The sequence below is a fragment of the Penicillium soppii genome (assembly GCF_028829465.1).
Source record: "Penicillium soppii strain IBT 18220 chromosome Unknown utg000003l, whole genome shotgun sequence".
Classification (NCBI taxonomy): Eukaryota; Fungi; Ascomycota; class Eurotiomycetes; order Eurotiales; family Aspergillaceae; genus Penicillium; species Penicillium soppii.
The window spans coordinates 2,983,748-3,009,162 of NW_026643233.1; the positions used below are offsets into that span (position 1 = coordinate 2,983,748).

The following is a 25,415-nucleotide window of genomic DNA, read 5'->3' on the forward strand; positions in this document are numbered from 1 at the left end:
CGCAACTCCCACAATTGTGGTTCCTTTCTCGGCAAAGAGATTAGAATCCACGCTCCGCACGCACAATATAATTTCCTTTCAGTCCGCTTGTGCACCAAACGGGGGAAGATATATTCGTTTGGGAGGGTGTTGGGATTGCACGGGGTGACACGTCTTTTCGTGAGGCTTTCGTGGGGCTGTCGTGGATAGGTGAGGCGGGTGGATTGTCGTGCGTTGGTCGTGGGTGGACTCGCAAATCACCTCGAACCACAAGTTCGCGAAGGACCGAATTTTTTTTTTTTCGGTTAGGTCAAAATGAAACCAAATTGAAGATGTAATAACGCAATGCCTCAACCAGGAGAAGAAAAATAAGACTCAGTAAGAAAAAATACAATAGAAAAAAGAAAAGGTCTTGAGAGGCGAGATTCGAGGGATTTAAAGAAAGCGATCAAAGAGAACTTATTGAAGCATACAGCTCCAGAAGTAAATCCGTAGGAGCCAGCCTGGGTTCCGAATGTCAAGATTGTTGTTAGAGATCGTAGAGATCGTAGAGAGGGGAGAGAGGTGAAGATGAAGGTCAGCCCCTGTCGGCGGTAAAGAGACACTGCCGACCGTCCCCTCCCACACTTTATATGCAAGTGCGTATATATTCAAAATATGAAAATCTTGAGATGAATTATATTGTTTATGACCATATGAGCTTCGGTAATTCCCTTGACTTTTTCTTTTTTGTCTTTGCAAACTGTGTTGAGATCGTTCAAAATGTACATATGTTATACGAATAGCATGACTCTTTTACCCTTTACAGACTATAATCAAGGGCTGACACTCTGTTCTTTGTATTGTCTTCCTCGCCTATCTCTGGGCCTTAGGCCTTACGCCTTACCCTGATATTTATTTCGTGAAAGAGATCCCAAGATCTAAAAGAGGTTGCAATATTACCTATATGCATTCATGCAGGTACCAGGTTTCCGATAATCGATAACAAATATGGCTTTTGAACATAGAGATCGATATGTACGAAGTACATAGTTATACGCCCAGGTGTAGTCATAACTTAAGAAATAGTATCAAACTCAAACCTCCAATACATTGTGAATATAGATATATATAGTTATATAGGAGTATTTCTCTCCCCCTTTCTCTCCTGATCGTCGTTCTTCAACTCTCCACGCATGGCCCTTGCACGTGCTGTTCAATATAACCTAATCCAGACCATCTCAAAAACATGTCTACATCCAAATTCTCAATCGAGTCACCGCACCAGAAATACTCTATAACACCCGACTCTTTGTCTAAGATCTGGGTCCATCATTGGACTGTGCCATCATCCCCCCGGATTCGAAGCGAATAAATGATTCCACAGTAGCCTTTGTTACTGCCACGACCACATTAGGCATTGAGGCTTGAACGCATTTCTTTGATCCTGGGCAATTCCATGGCATGACCCAGGCCTTCAATCCATATTGGGCCGAGCACAGTCCATGTATGACGAATGGGGAGATATCACGCTCGAGACTACATGGTTAAGGTAACGCGGAGGCATATCGTGTAAGTGATACTAGGTACATATCCGGAGGGTTTGAGGTTGAAGTGTTCCCGCACCATCATAAGAGTTGGGATCGAGGAAGCTAGGTGGTCGATTCGCTCCGATGGAAATATTTTGCCCGTTGGACATGCGGGGAGACCTCAACAGCCCGGTTGAGTACAACGAGGGGCGCGGACCTTGCGGAAGCATATCAAATACCTGTGCCCCACCTCTCTCCTGAATTGGCCGATGGTCATAGCATTCAAACTGTATTCTAGAATGTTACTCTTGCATCAGGGGAGTATACAGTAGAGTATATAGTATAGCATAGAATGTATATATGTATATATGTATAATACAAAAGACTATAAAAAGATGTCAAATAGTTATAGTCATATTTTCATTCATTGATATCTGGACCGAGGCTCTCTGCACCCGTGGACGCTTATATATACTTATTTCATGCATTCATTCTGGTACACTGTACTTGCAGATCTCATTCTAGATTTGTCTAGGTTACTCTCTTGCAGCTGGCGTCCAGAGAGAGTTCTTGGCAGGCTGACTGCATGCGAGTGCAGCACCTATTGCAGTTGAGCATCATCGTACGTTTACATTGCCGGGGATCCCTTGCTCGTTGGCTCAGATTATATCGTGCCATAAGATTTGTATTAGATCTTACTTGAATTTGGAAGTATAACGGGGGGAGAGATACGAAACATTAGAACAATGACAACAATGACCATGTTTAGATATAGTATGTACCAATCAATGTAACTATAGTATCACTAAATATGAACAGTATAATTTGAGTTACCACCTACGTTATATGTACTATCATTGTAATGCTGGTTAGTAAACTGTTCAACTTATCATACACGAGCTCGACGCTTAGACACCAATCTCCGGTGACCGGCCCCATCAGTGACGAATGAGAAGTCTTGGGTTGCCGGGAATTGCCGCGTACTTGGATTCGAGGTACAGAATGAAAAAGGGAATTTGTATTAAAAGCCATATGTATTGATTCTTGTGATACTATATAGTATAGATATATGCCTAGAGACTGAAGCTACCTACAATGTTGTAGATTTACCTATATTTATCAGTATATGGAGCATACAGAAGAGTAAGAACAGGTAATTAATGTGTAAAAAAAATGCATAACTCCTTTTTTTCCTCCCGTATTTCCTAACGTTGATTTTTTACTTGATTAAATATTAAATATTATTACTTTACATTAAGCAACCCCCCCCCTCCTCCCCTCCATAAGGTAATACACAAGGACCTCCTTTTCCTCTTCTTCATCTTCGCGGTAACCTTGGAGGCCTATTTCCCGTAAGTACTTCCCCCCTATGTTCATATCCATGCGCAAATATCATATGCCCTATAATCAAGAGAAGGAACCAAAGAAATAAAATAAAAAAGAAATCAAGTTTGACCGGGCACTTTTTACTTGATTTCCAAAACTCCAAACCCTCACTTTCTTTATATTTTTGACTTCTTGAAATACTCTGCATCTGGACAACTGTTTAAACCTTGGCAGTGTTGTGTGTGTGGACCGAGAACTCACTTTTTTTTTTTTTTCGACAGATCGCCTCAGACCGGATCATCTTTGCCGCTTTCCCCTGAACACACTTTCGGTTCTTTTGATCTCGACAATGTCTTACTACGAACCTCAGGGATGGCAAGCACCTGCTGCGCGCCAGGCTTCTTGGGAACAGCCGGCGCCTCCCTCCCGGTCAGGTATGGGATGATTTTCAAACCCGAACCAGACACAAATTGACCTCTTTACCTCCGTACAGGCTCCAGCTCGGTCTCCCAGCGCGAGGACATCCCGGCCTTCTCCTCCCAATTTGACGGTATGGACACACCTTTCGAAAAAAATAAAATTCCCAATTGCGTTCGACTCGAAATCCGGAGACCCAGACCCCGGAGGATAGAGACAGCGGATGAGAGACGGGCAAAATTTTGGAATTAGAAAAACAATACCTCTGTTTGGACACACGCTGATCTTTTTGCAGAGGTCGATCGTGCGATCGACAATCTCGTCAAGAGCGGGAAGCTTTGGAATGCTCCTCGGCGGGATTCGATGCCCATGATGATGGGCCGGCCCTACCCCGACTACGGTATGTTGCGGGCACGGATGACACCCAGAACGCGTTTCTGACTTGTCTGACAGACCCTCGCATGGGTGGTGCCCCCCAGCGACACCATTCGATCAGCGAGTTCGATGGCAACAGAATGCCCCCGTCTGGAAATGCCCAGGGGTTCTATGCCTCCCAGCGGTATCAGGGTCGTCCCAACGAGGTGGAACAGATGATGCAGGCGAAGCGTCGGATGGCAGCACAGCGTGAGAGGGAACTCCGCAACTATCACCAGGAGCAACAGTACAACCGAAGTACGTGGTAGCGTTTTGTCTTCTTTCTCTCTCTCTCTCTCTTTCTCTTGAGCCTTGCTATATTCCCCTGTTGGCTTTATCCTTTCCTGCATTTATGTATCCGTCCATCTTGTATAATATATATGGTTTGGCATTTTTGGCATCCCTCCTGAACACCGTGTTTTAATACGTTTTTTTTCCAACTCTCAAGGCCTCCTCGCCGAAATGTCTGCCTCCAAATCGGACCGCTCCACCAGCCCAGCAGCCGCAAGCGAGGACAGCCGCCGCGACCTGCTCGCCCGCCAGCACCGAGCCCTGTACGGCAACGAAAGCCCCGCCTTCTTCCCACCTGGCCCTCTGGATGATAACTCACGCCCAGATAGCCAAGGCCAAGGCCACGCCTCCCCCGCCGTAGACCCCTTCGGTCTGGCCGGCGATGCCAACGCCAGCGCAAACTCCCCAACCCACCCCCAACCCACCTCCTCGCCCTCCTCCGCCGTCGCCGTATCCGCCCCCTCCCCAACCGACTCCCCCCGTGCAATGTCCGGCTCCGGCTCCGGTCCCGTCGGCCCCATCGGCTCCCGCGTCGGCCAGCCCTCACCCCCGTCAAACCCCGCCCTCAACAAGCGCTCCATCACCCCCCTCCCCTCCCCGCTAGGCCTGGGCTTCAAGCCCACAGACTCCGCCCCGACAGAGCGCACTTCCTCCGCAGGCCCGGCCCCCGTCGTGACATCCACCGCACCGGCTAAAGAACCTGTTGGCGGAGCCGGCCTCGGCTGGAGTAATGGCAGTGGTGTGTGGGGGTCCAAGAGCGGACTCGGCGTTCCAGCTTCTGTGTGGGGTTAAAGGGTAAACTGACTTGTCTCGAAGGTGCATATTGGACATGATTTTGGCGGTGTCATGAAGAAACTCGGCTTTTAGGGTCGAGGGGTTTCTGTCTCGCCCTGCCGGTTATCTTTTTGCGCGTTTTTGGGGTTCTCGGATTTCGGTGTCGGATCGGGGTTGGATTTTTATCCCCTGGTGTCTGGATCTAGGATGATTGCCTCGCGGCCAGCATGGTTTGTTTTGATTTTGATCTGATCTTGGATACTTTGCCATCTACTCTGTGGTTTTTCACTTTTTGCCCCTGTGCAGGGTTGGAAATATTGGCGCTTTTTCTTTCATTTTGACGGGGCTTCATTTCTTGGTGTTTGTTGTGTGGTCTCTTTTTGGGGTTTGGATTTGCACTTTAACTCTTGGAGACATTGATCTTGCCTGTTTTACTATTGTCTGTCGGGGAGGCGAATCGAGGCTCAAAACGGACATTTTGGTTTTGGTTTGGATATTGGTCTTTTAATTTTCGTCTCATATCTAGGTATCCTTTTCTTTGGTATTTGATGGTGCCTGGTTCGCAAGTGGATGTAAAAAGTGTTGCTGGTGTCTGTTATCTTATACTTTAATGGATTCTGGGTGTTATATTGGCTTGTCTTTCTGATACTGGTGTCCACAAAGGTCTCGCCCGTTCAATGCCATGGTTTGATTTCGATGTAAAGTTGTTCTGTCCTTGGTTTCGTGGAGCTTGGCATGTTTCGCTGTGGTTTCAGGACTACTCAATTGCCCGGGGCTTGCTTGTGGATCATTCAGATTTGGATCTACGAGCAGTATGCAAAGTACGTTGCACGAGAAATGAAAAAGGTTTAACGTTGTGAGACTTCTAATTGGATCAATGTAGTCTAAAGAGACCAAAATAGCAAATAAGCAAGGTATCAATCGTTCAAAGAAATTAAGAATTATGGCAAGCGTCGAGGGAGCACACAACCAGAACTGTCCTCCTGAGTTGGATGTCGAGGCCATTTGCGTACCCCTGTCTGCCATGGCTGGTAGGGATCAGGGTGACACAGGGTTGCTGTATATTCAACTACCCAACACCATGATACGAAATCCAAGCTTGCAAGGCGAGGCCACATCTATAACCTGCGCCAAGAAGTTGGAATGCAAGATCCACCGAACCAACAATCAAACAGAGCTGGTGTTGGTTGTAGTGTGTCCAGCTGCCTGATCACTGTATTCAGCGGCAGTAGGAACGACGTGCTCAATCTTCCGCTTCGCAGTGAAGATGCCGACAACACCACGCTCCTGGTTAGATCCCAGCCAGGGCTTGCGTGCTTCACTGAGGACCTTCTGACCAAGGAAGTAAATGAGCTGACCGATGATAATCAGAACAAAGGCAATCGGGTACATCCAGTGAATATGATAATGGAAAACCTCAACACCAATGATAACACCCCAAAAGTTCATGGTCAGCATGGAAACGTTGAAGAAGGCGGCCGACGAAAGACGGAACAGCAGTGGAGCAAGACAGTAGAACAGACTCAGACACAGCGTGTAGCCGGTGAGATATCCGCCGACCTTTCCATTCCAGTGCGCGTTGTCAAAGGACGTCCGGTCGAAGATACCAGCCTGCACACCGTTGATGATCATGCCAAAAAATGCCATTTGTCCAAGAACCTCGTACACAGGCCTCTTGCTAACGAAGTACTCCTCGCCGGTGTTGGTGAGGCCGTAAAAGGACGCGCCCAGCAAAGCGAACAGATCGCCCTTCAGCTGGTTACCCTTGGAAATGTCGCCGCCGTTCGTGCCAGTGATGTGGTCCGAGGCAATGAGGATGCCCATGCCACCAATGCAGATCACAATACCGGCCACTTGGGTGATGTGGTAGCGCACGCGCAGAAAGATAAATGAGATGACCACGACTACGACAATGGCCCAGAAGTTGATCAGTTGCGCGCTGAGCATGGTTGTGTATTGGTATGCCAGCACAATGAAGTAATTGCCCTCGACGTCACAGAAAGCGAGAATGATGTCTGGGCCTGTTAGTTGGGCGTGGAAGGGCGTAGAGAGGAAAGCTTACATTTCCAGCCGTCACGGAGTACCAATCGGAGCCAGCCCTTGAACCCGTAACGGTACATCGTATAAGGAGTAAAGATAGCGTTCAAAAGTACGTAGTTCAGGAAAGTCTGGAAGGCAGGAACCGCCCATTTCTCGTTGCCGAGCAGGGTCGTGAAGGTACTGGTCGAAGTATTGGCAATGGCGAGGATTTGACTAGAAACGAGTTAGGGTTTGGCGGGGTTTGACTTGAAGGAAATACTGCTCACCCTAGAATGACGGTGATGTAGAACTCCTTGGTCTTGAAATAAGCCAAGAATCCCTTCTTCTGCTCATCCACTTGGTCCGCTGGCTGTTCGGCCCGCGACTCTTGTCGGGAAGAGCTTTGCGCGACCGCCACAGCAGCATCCTTGGGGAGTGAATGGGCGGAAGAAGAGCTAGCACGACCGGCATCGTAGTCTATGCCCCCTGCCTGGACGGTAACCTGATCCTTCGACTCCGACATTACGAGATGAGGTTCGAAAGCGGGGTTGGATAATTAAGTGCCGATCGCAAGGCAAACCAGTTGCAAGAATAGGATTGACGATCACAGGGAGCTTTAAAAAACAGAAACGAGCGCAAAACTCCCGAAGTCGCTCGTTATTGAAACGTTCAAACCGAGAATGATAATGAGAAGAGAAACTCTGTAAACGGCCGCCAGAAGAAAAAAAAGCGCCATGGTCTGGAACCTTTCCTAATCGGGCTATCTCTCGATAAGAATTTGCCCCACTGGGTACATCTGGGCAGCCAATCAGGAATGATTATTACCAGAGCTACTCCTGCCTCATGGCTTCGCGGCAATATTACAATATTACAATATTGTACGATGACGAGTCATCGACAAAGTGATGATAATGGCTTCAGCCCTACATGACGATTGGGTGTTTCGTTTTATTCTCAAAGCAACTGATACCCCGAATGAGTACTAACTGAATACTTCCCGAATTTCCCCGGATTACTTAGTCACCTTCGTGGGCAAATGGAGGACACTCTCGCAGAAACCCTGAAGCGTGTGGAAAGTATGGTGGACTCATTGAAAGCCGATGTGAAGGTACTGAAAGAAGAGCGATAGACAACAAATACCCAGCTCTCCCTCATGGCAATATTACGATGACAAGTTACGACTCTCGATACAGTATCGTCAGCCTAAAAAGGCATCCTTGAACCGGCTGTGTGTGTGTGTGTGTGTGTGTGTGTGTGTGTGTGTGTGTGTGTGTCTGTGATTGACGCTGCTTGCTATTCCGAAATATGGGCCATTATGCCTGATCGTATCATACAACCGTGACAGCGGCCGCGGGTGAAGATAATCTATCGACTAGTACTTCAAATTCCTGTGGGAGTTTCCCAGAGCATTGCCCGAAGCTGTGGATCTGTGTTTGCCAGCACTGTGTTTTAAGACACTGTCCAGCGCGACCAGTTCTCTTTTAGACTCCAGTCAGGCATCCAGTCTATCTAGCCACCAGGAAACTTTACAGCCAGATGAGCCTAGTGATGGACAGACCCGACCCTCACTTTTAATTTCGATGTCCCTTGCCCTGTTCTATATTTTTTAATGGGACATGCTGCAATTGGAAATATTCTTCATGCCTGTGGATGCGCCGAATCCATTTGATAACGAGTCCGTGATCTTCGCGATGCCGATGATCCTGTACGGGCAAAGGTCGGAAGTGGTAGTCAACATCAGCTGGTCGATGCCTTCCTGCCAGCCGACCTTCACTTTTGATTCATACTAGAGTCATATTTCAGATTTGAGATGATGATATAAAAAAACATAAGCAACAGTCATACCGGGAAGTAAGAATCAAAGAGCGAACTCTACCTCGCCTGGCCCGGGGGCCAACATGGTTGATGAGTCAGCACTTTCCTTACTTGCACTTATGCGGGAGATCCGGTGGGATATGCAGAGAATATTAACAATTTGATCAATATATGGATTGGAAGATCCTAAAATATCCATTATTACACGAGTGATGTACTTCTATATTGTAGATATACATAATGTTGTACATCGTACAACGTTGCGGATAAGTACGATCTGTATATAGAACTGTGACGCCATAACTATGGCTATAACCCCTGATTAGCTTGTCGATCATAGAAGAAGATTAGAAAGGATTTTAGAATTCAATACTCCGTGCACTGTACATTCTTGATTAAAACTAAAAACTAAAAACATAAGTAAGTTTATGGCATGATAAAAATAGGTGAAGCCATATACTTCGTATAGCCTACATAATTCTAAAGCAGGGAGTTGGAATTCTGGAAGATCCGGAAGTTCCCACTTTATTCCCGGTCGCGTGTTGTTCGAAAGAAAAAGAGAAGCTCTGGTCTCAAGGGGAAAAGGAAAATCTTAAATAAAAAACACAACCTGCCGAGGCCGTCAGGTGGACCTTCTCGATCGTCATCCCCTCCGCAGACTCTTTCATCATCTTTGGGACACATCTATCTCCACCTTAAAACACATTCGACTTCAACCTAACTTACTTTCTTTTATCTTGTTCTCCACGGCTTTCTGTTTCTGTTTTTAACTTATCCTTGGCCATTCCTTGGCTCTCCTCTCGCGCCGGCTCTCATTCAGGCCCGGGGTGACGAGACGCCCTCCCCTTTCCCGCCCGACCATGGCGCTGGAAGTACAACCGCCCGACGGTCGCAAACGTGTCAAGGTCTACGAACTAAGGGATAATGATTGGTTTGATCGAGGAACCGGCTTCTGTACCGGCCAGATCTTGGGAGTAAGTCGCGCGTTCCACTTGCGCGTTGGGGTCGTGCGATGGTTCATCGCGCGCCACAACCAGCGCACCATCGACATCTCACTGATCGCATCCATCTAGGAGGAACCTCGCATATTTGTCGAATCGGAAGACGAGCCCAATCGCGTATTGTTACAAACAAAGATCACCAAGGACGATGGCTATCAAAAACAGCAAGGTACCTGATTCCGATCACTGCCGATGTGTCATCGTTACTAATGGAATCGCGCAATCAGAAACTTTGATCGTTTGGACTGAACAGAATGGAACGGATATGGCGCTCAGTTTTCAAGAGGCGGAGGGTTGTGCGGTCATTTGGTGAGGATATTTCCCCCAAGAATAACAATAAAATCTTTGCGCGTATCGACTAACCCATCCCAGGGACTTCGTCAATGCCGTTCAACAACATCTCTTGAGTCTGACCTCGGGTGGTAAGCCTGTTGCGCGTTTGAGTGTCGACATCTCTAACTATTTTCAAGATGACGCCTTGTCCGATGACCTGGACAGCTATCACTCCATCGTATTACCATCTCCCGACCTCGGCCATCTCACAGAAATCGAACAGACCACACGAGCCGCGAGTATGACACAAGCCGGCCGAGACGCGCTCTCCAAATTTATCATTCGCGATGAATACATTGCCAAGTTGGTACCGCTAGTGTCAATGGCCGAGGATTTGGAGAGCTTAATCGACCTCCATCGCCTCTGCAACATCATGAAATCCTTTATCCTCTTGAACGATAATACCATAATCGAGACCGTTGTCGCGGATCATGTCATCTTGGGAGTGGTCGGGGCTCTGGAATGTATGTTTCATGGTCTACCGTGGAGAAGGCTCCATGCGCTAACACTGCAACAGATGATCCCGAGTTTCCCACGCACAAGGCAAACCACCGACAATACCTCGCAGATAAGTCCCGATACAAAGAAGTGGTTCCGATCAAGGATCCGATCATCCGCCGCAAGATACGAAGTACATGGAGACTCCAATACCTAAAGGATGTGGTGCTAGCGCGGATTTTGGACGACCCGACATTTTCAGTGCTCAATTCCTTGATCTTCTTCAACCAGATGGAGATTGTGAACCACATTCAATCGAATGCGCCATTCCTGCGAGAGTTATTTGGCGTCTTTGACCCGAGAAACCTCGATCAGAGACGCTTCGATCAGAGACGCAAGGATGATGCCGTGCAGTTCCTTCACCAGTGTGCTGGCATCGCGAAGAATTTGCAGGCGCCATCGCGGGCTCAATTGTTCGCCAACTTCATTAGCCATGGTCTGTTCACCGTGATTGCATTTGCCGTCAAGCATCCGAATCCATCCATGCGCACGACTGGAATTGATATCTTGGTGGCTCTGTTGGACCACGATCCCGTCATGATGCGAGGCTACATGCTCAAGGCTGTCAATGAGAAAAAGGTTCCCCTCACAGACACCTTGATTGACCTTCTTCATGTGGAGAACGACCTCGGTGTCAAAAACCAACTCGCCGATGCTATTAAGATTCTTCTCGATCCTCAGATTCCTCTGCAGGACCCGCTTGGTCGGGCTGGACCCGATTACTTCAAAGTTCGCACCAACAACCTTCTTTCCGATGCATTTGTTCAGCAGCATTTCGATGAGTCTTCAAAACGGCTTTTCCAACCTCTCAAACAGCTTGCGAATCGCGCAGCCCGTAAGTGGCCAGTTCGGATCTTTAGGGATCTTTTTGAGGATTCTTTTGCTAACACTGCCCCAGTTAATGATTTAACATTCCAAGAGGTCACCCTCTACTCCCACCTTGTTGATATCCTCACCTTCTTCGTCCGCCAGCACCTCTTCCGCACTCGTAACTCCATTCAAAGTGAATCTCTAGCGCCTCGGGTCGCCCAGCTTCTGGTGGTCCCCCAGAAACACCTGAAACTAGGTGAGTGTGTCTGCGCTTTGTTTTGGAGGGTTATAGCTTACCATAATCGCAGTCGCCCTCAAATTCTTCCGCACCTTGATCAGTCTCCAAGATACCTTCTACCAAGCGCTCATGACACATAACAACACATTTGGATTGATTCTCGATATTGTCTACGACACAATGCCCCGCGACAACCTGCTCAATTCGGCTTGTCTTGAACTTTTTGAGTTCATAAAACGGGAAAACATTAAGCCCTTCATTCTCCACGTGGTCGAGAAATACCGCGAGAAGCTCGAGAGCATCACATATGTTGATACTTTCCAGAGTCTGATCCTTCGATACGACCAGATGCAGGGCTACGGCGCCGAGGCCGACTCTGCCTTGTTCAGCCAAGATGAAGGCAGCACACCGCGCAGAATCCCCATTAATGGCCAGCGCTGGCAGGGCGTGAGAGACCTGGACGCTGCGGAGGAAGATTACTTTAATACATCCGACGACGAAGACGAGGTAAGTTCCATTTGGGATTGAAAACATTGCAAATGACTAACAAGAGAAGATAAAGTGGTCACAGGACCGCGAGACTATCACAGTTGGAACTCCGAACGGCTGCACCTCCACAGTCGCCAAGCCATTAGTCGATTACCCTGATGATGACGATGAAGATATCATGGACACCAAACCAGAAGGGGCACAATCAGAATCCAACACAGCCGAGAACGACGCTCCCTCCCCATCAGCCCAGACACCTCCACCCGAACGCCTCGCCGAAAAGCGGCGCCGCGAAGAGGAAGATGAAGACGAACTTGTCAAGCTCACAGCAGGCCCCAAGCGCCGAAGTTCAACGAGCAGCAACGCCGGCGCAGGCAGCATCCTCCGCAAAAAGAGCCTCTCCGGTGCCCCAGCTGACAAGAACGCTGCCGTTCTGGGCGTCGCGCCCAAGCGCATCGCCATCAATATCGGTTCCACAGGGAAGTTGGAACCCGATCCTTGTACGGAGGTGCAGAGCAACGAGAAGGAGAACCCCGCGGAGAAAGACGAGACTGAAGACAATCAGGGATAATAAATATCACATAAGCCTGGCGTTTTTGTATGCTTTTATCTTTTCCATGATACAGCGCGGTCGCTTGTTTTACGGTCCTCGGTCGATATTTGTGGGTTTGCAAGCTAGCGTCTTGTACATGCTGTTCTGGCAATGCATTGGATCTGGTTTCTTGTGTCAAGACTTGATGAACTGGATCCTGGTTTGGAGCAAATATATCCTGCTATTTTCTCTATCTCGACATTGCTGTATGTGTGTATATTTCCAATCACGCTACTCTTGGTATTCGTAGATATGGAGTTTAGCTCAAGTTGGGAGATGTGCTTAGTCCTGCGTATGTCCTGAAGTCCATGCATGGTAAATCTTTAAAACCCCCTGGACTACATAAACGCTTATCATATCGCCCACAACCTTGTGGTCTGCATGTTGTGTGTCGTGCCTTTGCCGAATCTCAAAGACATCCATAACTCTTTTGTTTAGGAGTATGGATATAATTGATACCTACATATGTACAGAATAGCGGTGCAGAGGCGAGTTCGGTAAAAGGATATGCGAAGCAGCCCATGAAATATATATGTAGAAAAATACGCGAGAAATACCGAGATTATTCACACAAAGGATAACCAGCCTTCATGAGACAGGAAACAGAGATTTCATACTATTAGAATCATCAAAACTCTTCCACCCTGCCAAGTTATTCAACGCACGAACAAGATAATCTCCCGACCCATCCTTCCCCACGATCGCAAGCGAATCAACAAAGACAACCTCAGGCCTCAGCCCATCCCGACAAGCCCCTGAAAAATCAAGCCCTGCAAAGTCAAACGTCGTCCACTGCGAAAGCAAAGCAAGCGCCATATTCGCACCAGCCCTCGGCCAGAACGCCAGAGCCTTGCAGAGATTATTCTCCGAGAGACTCAGATTCTGCCGCGCAGACTCCCGGCTCTTGTGCTGCGTCGTGGTGAGGTGAATTTCGCGCGCAATGCTAGCAAGCGAGTCGGCTTTTAGCTTCTGAATGGAAAACTTGCACCGGATCGCAACGATACTGCAGTGGATATAGTATGCGCCAGTTGGGGGGTCCATGAAGGGCCGGAAATGGATGGAGCTGTAGAAGTACACCGGGCCTTGCGGTTTCGTCTGTGCGGAGTATATTGTCTTCAGATATCAGGCTGTGATGATGTAGTTGCGGGTTAGGGTGACGTCTGTCGTTTCGTAGGCTTTGAATTCTGCTTGCGCTTTGATGCATAGAGTTTCTACCCAAGCTCTGGGGAGATAGATGAATTTTGTCGTCAGCGTGTCGAGGAGGCCGAGCTTGACGGCGATCATCGCGGATAGGATGCGCCATCCGGCACGTGAGAGCTCGAGGAAGCCACTGTTGTAGCTGTGGATGTGTCGCTGGTAGTATATCTGTGATTTTGCTTCAGTGCATGTTGGCTCGTCGGCTAGTTTGTCTGAGATGCGGGTTCCTTCCGCGTCTGGGGAAGGGGCGAAGGCTGGGGTCGGTCGGTTGGATAGGAGGTTGCTGTATGCTTTGACTGCTTCGTAGCAATCGGCGCCATCGCAGAGATAATGGGTTATTGCGAAGGCGAGAAGGGGGCATCTTGGAGGATGGTGACTCGGAGTCTGAAAATGGAGTCCGGGCATGCAGGTGCATCAAATATGAATTTATCGTCAACTTCCCGGACTTCTGGGGTTTGGGTGATCGTAGGTCCGTCCTTGGAGTCATGGCTGAGTGAGAGATAGGTAGCCAGTGGGTGATCAGTCGTCCTGCAGACGTAGTCGACGGTTGAATCACGGGTGAATGAACATGGATCGGTCTAACTTTGTGCCAGTGGCAATACAAGAAGTCCATGGCGATAAACGTACGCTTCTGATCAGTTTGCCTCCTAGGATAGGCCATGCTGAGACTAGCTTGGTAGCTGTGTTGCTCAAAAAATATCCAAGTCCAGCACTTTGTCCACGGCTAGTTCCGCATAGATCGTACTATACTTTGTCAACGAGTTGAGACTCCTACAAGTGTAGGTCGTGGGAAATGTCGCCGACTACTGAGATTTTTTGAATCTATGTGTGTAATCATTCAATGCTCTATAATTTCACTGATTGACAGATATATTTAGATGCTGAAAATTTCCAGAACAGAGCCTTTTCCTTTTCTTCAGGTTGATGCCTCTAGGTGGCCTATCATAATCGCTCCTTATTTTTGTACGCCGTCTATGCATGCTTGCCATGCCTCCTTGCATATGTGGGTACAATATTGTATAGATCGATACATTCCATTTCCTCGAAAAAATATAGACCATATATGTAGTTAGTCTCTTCTCTTTCGATTCTTATAGACTGAATACCTTCTACTATCAAAAATAGGATAACCGAAGATGATTGGTGTGCGTATTCAACCGAAAACGATCCAGATATGACGGCTAGGCACTCAAAGGGCTTTTACTGGAGTCAACTTCACCATCAGGGGCGGTTTGTCCCAAGCTGTCCAGATCCCTTGCTTGGAAAACCACGCCTTGCTATCTCCGCGTGCCTTGATGTCGAATTGCAAGATCAACTCACAAACGATATATTGCAACAAGTACTTGGCCATTCTATATTGATTCAGTATGAAAGAAAAATGTTCATGAACAGATTAACGAAACGTACCTTTGACCGACGCAATCGCTGGTACCGATGGAAAACGGTTTGCATGCATTTCTATCATCGGCGGAGAACTTCTCGTCCGTCTCTGTATACCACCGCTCGGGATGGAATGAATCCGGGTCGTGGAAGTTGGCAGGAGAGCGGAATGCCCCCAACGGAGATGTGTACACTCGAATGCCTGCCGGAACCCACTTCCCGGAGATCATGGCACCCCCGGCAGGCACTACACGAGGGAATTCGCCCGGTGCGCCGGGGTAGATCCGCAGTATCTCATTGATGCACGCGTTGAGTAATTTCATGTTTTTCATCGTCGGAGCATCGATGGCTGAGCTCTCTGGGAATGTTGAACGAACTTCGTCTTGCAACTGCTGAAGAGTCTCTGGCGCCTCTACAAGGAACGCTACAAGTCCACTCAGCGCGGCGGATAGTGTGTCAAGCCCGGCAAATAGTATCAGGGGTAGATTGGACCGTAGCTCGGGCTCCGTCAATCCTTTCTCTCCCCTGCGTCACGAAGTGGATAGTGTCGGGTCCGTCTACCCCCTTGGTCAGTCGGTGGTCGATTTTCTTGTTCATCCACCCGAAGTAAGTGACGCGGGCTCGTTTCACCAAGCCAGAAAGCGTTACGTGGAAGATTGCCCGGAAGATGGGAAAATCTGTAAGCGTTGCTAGAATTCGAGAGCTTCGTACACAGCCGAATTGATTGTGAACCCAAGCTCGATGGGTTTCGTCGTTGAGCAAATGCATGGGTTCTCCGAACGAGAGGTTGGCCAGAATATCAGCGATCGTAAAGTTGAACATATTGACTATGTTGATGTCTTCATGGTGTACTTCGTGTAGCTTTTTCATCAGAGTATTCACATGTCCGATGATCAAGGGACGTTGTTGGGCCAGAGCCTGCTCCGAGAACGCCTTCGCAAAGTTAGAGCGGATTCTAGAATGATCTTTGTCGCTGGCGGTCACCAGTGAAGGGACCGCGTTCTCGTCTTCTATTGATGCGAAGAAAGATGTGTCGCGTGGCATACCGTTTGGCCGAGCTGAGTTGCTTGCGTAGATATCTTGCCAAGAGGATGAATTCGAGTAGCTCAGCTCATTTGGAGCCATGCGGACGACGGGTCCGTATTTTTTATGAAGGTCTAGTGTCCAAAGTGAGAATCCGCCTGTTATCTTCCCATAGGCACTCGGGAGTCCACTCGCGGCCAAAAAACGGGGGCCGGGGTAATTTCTAAGAGGATGGAAGAAGACATTGTAGAATGCTGCTGAGATCAAACACTATAACATGAGTTTAGTAAATGTAGTTCTGTTTCGCCTTTTCTTATCACAAACCAGAACCAGGCCCAGTAAGATTGTGTTGACCACAGCGAAAGGGGATAGATCGAGAACCGACATGGTCTCTATGGAGGAGCCAATTTTGACTTAGATCGACTGAGTAAGGATATGAAGGATTACACGAAGGAAAATATAAGGGATGGTTGCTTGATATATTATAGTACCAGGTGGGAGGTCCGGGCGGAGTCCTAAAGTTGCGCATCACCCAAAAAACACATTGACAAAGACCACTAAGTGCTAGGGCGAATGCAACTCCAATGGTGTTATCAATGGCTTAGTTCCGATTGGATGAATGAGAACGTTCTTTGTTCTTCATGCATACGGCAGGTAGATCATTACCAATTCGATTCTAATGCATTCAGGCCTCATGTACGATGTAACCAGTCGATGATTAGCACAGAATAATAAACCGTATTTGCTGATGGATTTCGGCGATCTTGCGGGCTGAGGCAAAATGGGACAAAATGGAGAAAAATCAAGAATCCTGAGTTAAAGAAGATGAATTACCTCAAGGTCAAGGTTTTTGGCAGTTAAGCTCATTACTTCCAAGGATTTCGTGTTTGTTTACGAGGCTAAAATATACGAGGCACTAAATTTCGGTCCTACACGCCAAGATTGGAATATTCGATCTACGAACGACTGATCTCATGTACCTAGAGCGACTATTGTATTAAGTTTAGCGTGAAGGATCCAAAATGATCCAATGATAGGGGATTATGGAGAGAGGAGAAGCGAATTCCGGGTTCTCTTCCGCGCACCACACGTTAATTATGTCCTTTTGTAATACGGAGTACTTTCTTCTACCTGCCAGGTCGGGTTTCACTTCAGGGATACTTTCCGTCGCTCCGTAGCAAAAATAACGATAGAGATTTATCGCCAGATATTCGTTACGAGGAATTTTGTGATTGGTCATTTTAAAGACATGGGGTGTTTGCATCGTTTACAAAAGCCAGGTGACTCATCTAATAGTCACTGGAGCCCTGGAGCCCTAAAGACATGTCTGTACTGAACTGATACTTGCGACAAAACCTTCCCTGTCTTGTAATTTAGATCGCATATCTTCCCTATCAGTAATACCAAAGGAAGCATTCTCCTAACCGTCTTGCGCTTAGCAACAAACGTCTCCCACCTCTTTGAGGAGAGTATTGGAGTCGTAATATAGGACTCCATCGCGTTCAGACGATCCAAAAGCTTGTCCAACCGTGGAAGAAGAGCATCCGCTGTCGTGCAATCCAGTTCAAGCGGCTTGCCCAATTGAGTCCCAGATGCTCAACATACCAACTAGAGTCGGTCTTGACCAGACCAGCTTCGTAGAGAGCAAGCAAATCAAAATCAATTCCCATATTGACCGCAGCCTCGTATGCCATGCGATCGCCTATCGCCAAGATCATCGACCGACAGTGATGGAGCGTCCGGCTGTTGTACACTTTGCTTCTGTGTCCTTTCGTGGATGCCCTCCTGGAGCTTTACCAGTTCCGCAATGTAGTCTTCCTCATGCTTTGCAATTAATGAATTTGGCTTGGTGGCTTTGGGGAAGTTGTATCGACCAAGTAAGATTTCAGTGGCCAAGCCTATAGCGTGTTAGCCGCATAGAATGTGTAAGCTAGATTCCTGCGGACATTATCCATCGATTAAGAACCTGTATAAATCTGTCAGTATTTTATTATCAGTGATCTTTCGGATGTTCTCGAATCGGCTTACCTCATTTTTCACCAGTTGATTATATTTCGACACCCTTGGCACCACACTGCTCCGGAAGATTTGCAAAGCTTTTCTGGGTGTACTGTAGGACGACCCCCTTAGATATAGCTGCCAATCCATGTCTGACAGTAAAGTCAATTGGGATATCACTAAATTGAGCTGTGATCCAGTTTGCAAATAGCTCCATGACTGCAACCTCCGCCAGAGCATGCAGGATGGGCATCTGCTGTATTACAAAGGAGATGATTGGCTTGGAGATTTTTCAGGACCATGAACCATTCGACGCAGGCTATAATCTCCCACTATGTGTGTAGCGCATTTCAAGCCGGAAACCGCTGATAAACTCAATGCCAGTGTGCCAAATCCAAGGCAGTTGATTGGCATCAGGAATTGAAATCGCATATCCGCGGGCTGTCTAGGACTGCCGAGCATGGCCGTTGGTGTTCGCCCATCAGATTTTGAGAAAATCAAGAGTATAGTAAGGGTCAAAGAGAAGTAAGAGGGTAGTAGCTTAAAGTTACCTAAGAAGGAATTACCCATTAGATGATCGGCGAGTGATCTATAGATTGATATAGCTGAGTTGTAATATCAATACAAGGTTGAGCCTCTTTCTACCTACTTCACTCTTCTCTTTACTCTTCTTTTCTGTTTCTCGATAATTTACGTTCTATTAATTGTGGCAATAAAACATATAGGCGATGGTCAATACCACCCATCCCCCGCCGGATTAGGATAATGATGGATATAGCAGCATTTGCTTGGTTGTGAATTCGCATGTTATGCTTATCCATGTTTGTCACGCCTCCCTAGCTATAAATGGAGAGCTTTCTCCCCAGAGATCCCAGAATATCATTCTTCATATCACATTGTATGGATCACGGTTAGATATATAATTGTACAGCAAGCCTTCTGGCCGGATTTGGATCATTGTTCACAAACTTATACGTTGCTGAAGTAGCATTTGGGCTCTTATCTAGTCCGACACAAATGTGGCCAACCCGCGCCATTTTGTCGAGCATCCGAGTGTCGACTCGTAACACGCTCTCCTAGTGAATGTTTGTTTGGGCCAGTCATAGGTAAGAGCAGAGTAGACCGCGGTGCATACCACCCTCGCTTCCGCAAAAGACTAAAGCCACTGGCGGCCTCACGGCTCGAAATAGTGTCGCCGTCATTGTAAAAGTATCGACTAATGTGAAAGCCGTTGGCTCCTAGTACGTAGCGTAAACGCTGGAATCCACTATAATCTTGACTTTCGGGTCTTCCATAGGGTCGCTCCCAATACACTCTCCGTTGACCATACAGTGGTGCGACAACTGACTACTGTACGGCGTCCAAGTTGAGCGGTTCATGTTGACTCCAAGAACAAGAGTTTCAATCTCGTGGATGAGCAGGTAGCCTTCGAATCCGAAGAGCCAGGGTTGGGCAGACCAAGCTTTGCCTGCGTGAATAGAGCAAACCATCAAGGAAGATGAAGAACTAGGTAATTGAAACTTTGAGTAGTCATTTCAGGAATAGATTGCAAAATCTTGGAAGTGTATTTTCTTCGGGTTGGAGAAAGAACTCTTGGGTTATAAAACACGCAAGATAGACCATTGCGGCTGGATGGGGCCCATCGCAATGATTGACGATCAATGATGTGCATAATATATCTGAGCTGTACGTCCATATTGCATGGTATGATACCGTATTTTGAGCCATACGAAAGAAGAAGAAAAGAAAAATCAAACGATGCTCTTTGCTTGCCGACAGAATTCCAAGCAAGGGGTCATTTCAACGACAAATAAGTATCAAAACAACAATCTCACAGCAATGGCCTTATGAGGAACCATGAATATCAACCGAAACCAACATATCAACTAGAACAATCAGCACTTCATTTGACTCGATAAGAGAGATGGAGAAAAGGGAAGATGAGAAAAGGCAAAACCTATTCCAACAAACAAAGCGGTGGCCCTGACACCATGTGGTGCCCTACTTTCCTGCATCTACCACCAAAAGTCTATTGTCTTGGTATAATTGTTGTCGTTGCAGATCGGAAGCGCACAGAGTCTTTCTTTGCTTTTTCTTTCTCGAAACACGAATCTCAAGGTTACTCATGTTCGCCTGCGCAAGCTGGATGGCACCAATGAATTGATCCCCCCAGCCTTTTCCCACCGGTATTTGGGTCCAATCAAATATTCTTCAGAAATCTCTCAGAGTGGACCGCCCCCCCCCGAATTCAAAAGTCACAACATACCTTATCGCTTGAATAATGACTATGATGTCACAGAGCCTCGGGCGCTGTGAGAAAAATCAAGATCAGCGAGGTCTGATATATCTGTGGCTGGTGGTGTTGGTGGTGGTGGATGAGATGTGATTTTGCTTTTACGGAACGCCCATCTCAGAGAACGAGCACCGCCTTTGGATACATGAGGGATAAGAAGATCTCGATTCAATTGTTCAGGTTCCTTATTATTTCGCATGCACAAGACTCTCCGTGCTACTGGTATCCTGATCCTCGCGATTTGACTGTGCCCAAGTAACCTCCATCTGTGTGGTCATGGTGATCATGTTCTTGGGATTCATCGTCTTGGGTCCGTACCCCAATTCATGATCCCCACCCTCGACAACGGTGATGGTCTGATCGTTCTCCCGGCGACTGAAGTTTGTCCCATTCTCAAGGTTGTAGCCCCGACCGCTGCGGTTGGTGGAGCCGCCGTACGGGCCGGTGCGGGTCGAGCCGAAGAGCTTGGGGACGAGTCGGGTAACGAGTGGTTTGAAGGAGGGAGCACACGCAGCGACAAACGACAGGCCGACTTCGATAGTTGACACGCAAAAGAGGACCGAGTGTGTGTAATTTTCGGGGATATGGCGGTCGAATTTGTCAAGGAGAATCACGCGAACAATGCCTGCCACCACAGTTCTTCGTTTGTCAGTCACGAAAGCAGACATTCCCTTTAGGTACTCACAAAAGACCAAAAGATAGAATACCAATCAGCATCAATTTTTGATTCCATTGCATTTGTAGCCGATATACGATCCAGGTGGGCAAAATTAGCGCCAACACGTCGGTAAGAATGGATACCGAGGCGGTGCCGGTAACGAAGTCTGCGAAATTGAGACACCTCGCGTCAGGATATGAAGCCGCATCCCAGTTAGCGGCAATGGGAAGACAATGAAAAACAGTGATCAAGAACGTGACAACAGCCGTGAGGCCATTGAAGATCAAAAGTCCCCAGATGGCTTGGCGTACCGACTTTTTTGGCCAGTCAAACGCAAGAGGAAGAGCAGGATGGAGGTTTTGACGAGAGCTAAAATGGGATTGTAGATGAGCTCAGTCTGCGTTCGTTAGCGACGTCACACCCCTTTGGATTGTTCAACGCACCGCGTAACCATATTTGTTTCCAAGAGTAGCGGGATAGTCGAGAGGTATATCCCCAACATTATAGCCAATATACGTGTAAATGATCACTAAGATATAATTAGCCTCATCAATCCATACCCACTAAAGCGATCTCAATATGCTGATCTTACCTTTATAAGATGTAAATGTCTCCGCCCAGTACATGATCTGCCGATCTGTCAATCCTCTAAACTACTCATGGTCTGAGCGGTCGAAATACTCACTATCGCGAAGCAAATAACCCAGTCATCTGTACTATGTTAGAACTATGTCTCTGAGAAACGAAATAAAGTTAGAACAAGGATGCTGAACTAACCTGCGGCAAACGACTTCGTCAGTGTGCGGCTATAAAGGCGTAGAGCCACAGCCACGGTCGCAAGTGAAGGAAAAGCAAAGATCAGACCAATGGCCTGAGGCTGTAGATTGTCACTGGAGCCCATATTATCTCTGAAGGTTGGTCCTATACAAATGTATTGCTGCTGTGACCTGCAGTGTTGAGTGGAAAAAATTCTACTCAACAGGCCAGGGCTGCATACCTATGTACCAAACAAGCCCATGCCCGGAACGATGATCTCGCATATTGTATAAATTAAGTGACATTATTTTCCTCCTATGAAGTGGCTTTTCATCGCCAGCTTCCTTTCCGTGGAGCTAAGTGCGACAATGTAGGGCTTCGTGTAATTCGTTCCGAAGTGGCTGTCTTCGCTATGCCGAAATGCGGGTAAGGAACCTCCTTTTGGACTAGCCTGCAGCTTTCGAATCCTAGAAGTTATCAATCGAGTTTAGTCAAGTTTCAGGAAGAAGCTAATTTATATTGGGGGCTAATGTCGGCATTCATCTTAAAGTGGACCCGGAAACCGAAGATGTCAAAAGCGGATGTGGCGACGGACCGCACAATTTCAATTTTTACTTCCAAGGTTTGCAAATTGATAAAAGAGAATTGAGAGGAGGCCTAATCATAGATTCAACTGATTTGATATGTGCATTCTGCTGGGAGGTAAGTGGCGATAAAATCTCCGAGTGAAATAGATGAATAACGCCTCGTGCTCACTAGTGAGCTACTAGATATGTACCTAGTTACTTAGCGCGCAAGCGCTTGTTACTCCTTCGGCAACAGCACCAAACAATTTCAAAGATTGAGAAATTTAAATTGAAAACTCATACGATAGGCCCAGTTCACGATAAACCTCTAAACGAGTGTGGTTATTCGGCCGGTTCTGCCGGCAAGCTTGGTTAGGGCTGCATGGTTCGCTCAGTATTGCCGATATATATAAATAGCTCTCTGCCACGTTTTTGACAGGGGTAGATTAAGTCTTCATTTTGTTCTCTTCTTCGCACCTGAGGAATTCTGTTGTCTGGCTTTTGCTGTTGTGTAGGTAAATATCATCCAGGATGAAGGGTACCTGGGAACTTGCGCTTATCGCCAGTGCGTCACTCGCCCAGGCGACTTCGACCGCATCACTCACGGCTGCTGCAACTACCGTGGCGGACACGGCTGTCTCCGCACCTTCCTTGTTTTACAATGAGAGAGTGCAGCTGACCGAGGGTGTCCTCGCTGATGTGTCGGTGGCCTTGCAAAACGAGACTGTCGCAAGCATGTTTGCCTTCGCAAGCAATTCCTCCTCCCAATCCACAGCGACCAAGAGGAGCGTCCTTCATAGCTGCAAGTTGATGCCCGGGGATTCCTGGTGGCCTCTAGACCTCATCTGGGACGTGTTTGACCTTTTGCTTGGCGGCAATCTGATCAAGACGGTGCCTCTGGCCTCTTACTGTTACCCGGAATGGCCTCAGTATAACTCTGCCAAGTGCGCGGAGATCACAGCTGACTGGCTTAACTCGGACCTTCACATGGCCGATCCTGCTTCGATCATGTTGCCGTTGTACGAGGGCCGCTCTTGTCTACCATCGCCTTATAACTACACCGACTCTTGCACACAAGGCGCGTATCCCACTTACGCGGTAAACGTTTCCACTGTGGCGCAGATTCAGCTAGCGGTCAACTTTGCCCGCAACCTGAACTTGCGACTGGTGGTGAAAAATACCGGTCACGACTTCAACGGCAAGGCCTCCGGCAAGGGCGCTCTCTCCATTTGGACCCACTACCTCAAAGACAAGAGCTATCTCCCCAACTTCAAGGCCGCCAATGGCTATGTCGGCCCGGCTATCAAGTTTGGCTCCGGTATTCAAGTTCACGAGGCCTATGAATATGCTAAGACTCTCGGCCACTCGGTTGTCGGTGGTGAGGCTGTTACCGTCGGTCTTGGTGGTGGCTACACTGCTGGTGGTGGCCACTCCCCCTTGTCTAGCATGTACGGTATGGCGTCCGATCAAGTTCTGGCTATGCAAGGTAAGTCCCTCTATTTCTACAAGACATCTGAATTGATTGGCTTGCTAACTCTGCTTAGTTGTCCTCGCGGACGGCAGATTCATTACTGCCAGCTCCACCGAGAACTCGGATGTCTTCTGGATGCTTCGTGGCGGTGGTGGCAGTACCATTGGTGTCGTCACTTCTCTCACTGTCAAGGCCCTGCCCCAGCTGGAGACGACGACTGTGACCTTCAATTTCACAGTCAATGACACTCCGGGTCCTAATGCCTTCTGGGCTGCAGTTGGCTCCTACCTTGACAACTTCGAGTCATTTGTTGATGCCGGCACTTACGGTTACTACTACATTGGAGCCTCTTCGATGGAAATTGGTACCACATATGCCGGTGATACTGACTACTATTTCCGCATGGAATCCTTCGTCGCCCCCAACATGAGTGTTGCCCAAACTGAAGCCCTCTTGGCTCCTTGGTTCAACACTCTCAACAGCCTGAATATTACCTACACTCCCTGGTACAACCACGCCGACAACTTGTGCGTTACAATACCATTCCTTCTCTCCAATGCCTTGCGTTGATCCTTTTGCTAACGTTAATTGCAGCCATGATGCCTGGGAAGTGGCCTTCCCCCAGGAATATGTGGGAACCGATGTTGTCAAGACTGCTTCTCGTCTTCTCCCTCGCAATGTCTTCCAGAGTGATGATCTTCGTAACCAGACTTGGGCTGCCTATAAAGATGCTGTGAATCAGGTATGTCGTATATTTCTGCAAGATTTCCGACACATTTTCTTCATATCCTGTCTTAGCTCGTTACTAACGTAGTACAGGGTCTCTTCATTGCCGGCTTCCACATCAGCGGTACCGGTATCGCCGTTGAACCTCCCACAGACAGCGCCTTGCTTCCCGCATGGCGTGATGCCCTGACGCACGTGATTGTCGGTTCTCAATGGAACTTCACCTCTTCCTGGGATGTTATTGAGAGCTCCTCGCTCTTTGTGACCGAGTGGATGGACGTGCTCCGCGAGATTGCCCCGGATTCTGGCGCCTATATGAGTGAGGGCGATCTCATCGAGCCCAACCAACAGGATGCCTTTTATGGTGCCAACTACCCACGTCTTTATGCCCTCAAGCAGAAGTATGACCCTACCGGTCTCTTTTTTGCCCTGACCGCCGTTGGCGCCGAGGACTGGGAGGTTCAAACCACTGACCCCCTGCCCTACTCATGGAACAACAATGGGCGGCTCTGCCCTAAGTCCTCCTGATAAAGAATGCCTTAACCAAAAAGGATGTGTTGGTTGAACAGCCATATTGTTTATTGAATGAGACTCAAGGCCATGAAAGGCGGGTTGATTTACATTCTGGTGCTCATTCTTGACCGAGCTGTTCAAACGGACCTCACGCATCCTTGGATAAGAGGACTGTATATCTAATGGATTATTTGTACATAATTAATGCTGGGTGAACTTTTTGCATAGTTTCGTGACTACGGTTGTGGTCAAAGACTCACATATATCCGTTCAATAAAGTCTGGCGACACTCCTATATATAAATTTGCGGTCATCTTGCTTTGCGCTTTC

The 25,415-nt window shown here is 47.8% G+C and overlaps 10 protein-coding genes across 10 annotated transcripts; 3 read left to right on the forward strand and 7 right to left on the reverse strand.

Annotated features, from left to right (window-relative positions):
• Positions 1-3,162: 3,162 nt before the first annotated feature.
• On the forward strand, positions 3,163-4,727 carry N7529_003264 (uncharacterized protein; the record flags this gene model as incomplete). The annotated part of the gene is made up of 5 exons (XM_057238791.1): positions 3,163-3,247; positions 3,307-3,363; positions 3,526-3,630; positions 3,684-3,902; positions 4,093-4,727. The coding sequence occupies 5 exons, from the start codon at positions 3,163-3,165 to the stop codon at positions 4,725-4,727; spliced, it is 1,101 nt and encodes a 366-aa protein (XP_057101402.1).
• Positions 4,728-5,876: 1,149 nt separating this feature from the next.
• N7529_003265 (DUF914 domain membrane protein) lies at positions 5,877-7,251 on the reverse strand (the record flags this gene model as incomplete). Its single annotated transcript, XM_057238792.1, has 3 exons — positions 5,877-6,724; positions 6,772-6,962; positions 7,016-7,251. The coding sequence occupies 3 exons, from the start codon at positions 7,249-7,251 to the stop codon at positions 5,877-5,879; spliced, it is 1,275 nt and encodes a 424-aa protein (XP_057101403.1).
• Positions 7,252-8,334: 1,083 nt separating this feature from the next.
• N7529_003266 (uncharacterized protein) lies at positions 8,335-8,628 on the reverse strand (the record flags this gene model as incomplete). Its single annotated transcript, XM_057238793.1, has 2 exons — positions 8,335-8,514; positions 8,605-8,628. The coding sequence occupies 2 exons, from the start codon at positions 8,626-8,628 to the stop codon at positions 8,335-8,337; spliced, it is 204 nt and encodes a 67-aa protein (XP_057101404.1).
• Positions 8,629-9,403: 775 nt separating this feature from the next.
• N7529_003267 (SMEK family protein) lies at positions 9,404-12,483 on the forward strand (the record flags this gene model as incomplete). The annotated part of the gene is made up of 9 exons (XM_057238794.1): positions 9,404-9,517; positions 9,617-9,713; positions 9,772-9,853; positions 9,917-9,966; positions 10,015-10,341; positions 10,395-11,210; positions 11,274-11,441; positions 11,494-11,930; positions 11,980-12,483. 9 exons carry the CDS (start codon positions 9,404-9,406, stop codon positions 12,481-12,483), a joined length of 2,595 nt encoding a protein of 864 aa, XP_057101405.1.
• Positions 12,484-13,092: 609 nt separating this feature from the next.
• On the reverse strand, positions 13,093-14,106 carry N7529_003268 (uncharacterized protein; the record flags this gene model as incomplete). The annotated part of the gene is made up of 2 exons (XM_057238795.1): positions 13,093-13,599; positions 13,663-14,106. 2 exons carry the CDS (start codon positions 14,104-14,106, stop codon positions 13,093-13,095), a joined length of 951 nt encoding a protein of 316 aa, XP_057101406.1.
• Positions 14,107-14,890: 784 nt separating this feature from the next.
• N7529_003269 (cytochrome P450) lies at positions 14,891-16,491 on the reverse strand (the record flags this gene model as incomplete). The annotated part of the gene is made up of 4 exons (XM_057238796.1): positions 14,891-15,053; positions 15,109-15,606; positions 15,683-16,374; positions 16,429-16,491. The coding sequence occupies 4 exons, from the start codon at positions 16,489-16,491 to the stop codon at positions 14,891-14,893; spliced, it is 1,416 nt and encodes a 471-aa protein (XP_057101407.1).
• A 1,115-nt stretch (positions 16,492-17,606) lies between these two features.
• On the reverse strand, positions 17,607-18,355 carry N7529_003270 (uncharacterized protein; the record flags this gene model as incomplete). The annotated part of the gene is made up of 3 exons (XM_057238797.1): positions 17,607-17,806; positions 17,859-18,002; positions 18,166-18,355. 3 exons carry the CDS (start codon positions 18,353-18,355, stop codon positions 17,607-17,609), a joined length of 534 nt encoding a protein of 177 aa, XP_057101408.1.
• Positions 18,356-19,340: 985 nt separating this feature from the next.
• N7529_003271 (uncharacterized protein) lies at positions 19,341-19,592 on the reverse strand (the record flags this gene model as incomplete). Its single annotated transcript, XM_057238798.1, has 1 exon — positions 19,341-19,592. The coding sequence occupies one exon, from the start codon at positions 19,590-19,592 to the stop codon at positions 19,341-19,343; it is 252 nt and encodes an 83-aa protein (XP_057101409.1).
• Positions 19,593-20,583: 991 nt separating this feature from the next.
• On the reverse strand, positions 20,584-21,954 carry N7529_003272 (uncharacterized protein; the record flags this gene model as incomplete). The annotated part of the gene is given in 6 exon segments (XM_057238799.1): positions 20,584-21,034; positions 21,081-21,354; positions 21,369-21,450; positions 21,497-21,582; positions 21,646-21,690; positions 21,831-21,954. 6 exon segments carry the CDS (start codon positions 21,952-21,954, stop codon positions 20,584-20,586), a joined length of 1,062 nt encoding a protein of 353 aa, XP_057101410.1.
• Positions 21,955-22,906: 952 nt separating this feature from the next.
• N7529_003273 (FAD-binding oxidoreductase) lies at positions 22,907-25,100 on the forward strand (the record flags this gene model as incomplete). Its single annotated transcript, XM_057238800.1, has 4 exons — positions 22,907-23,861; positions 23,920-24,373; positions 24,441-24,588; positions 24,666-25,100. The coding sequence occupies 4 exons, from the start codon at positions 22,907-22,909 to the stop codon at positions 25,098-25,100; spliced, it is 1,992 nt and encodes a 663-aa protein (XP_057101411.1).
• Positions 25,101-25,415: the final 315 nt, after the last annotated feature.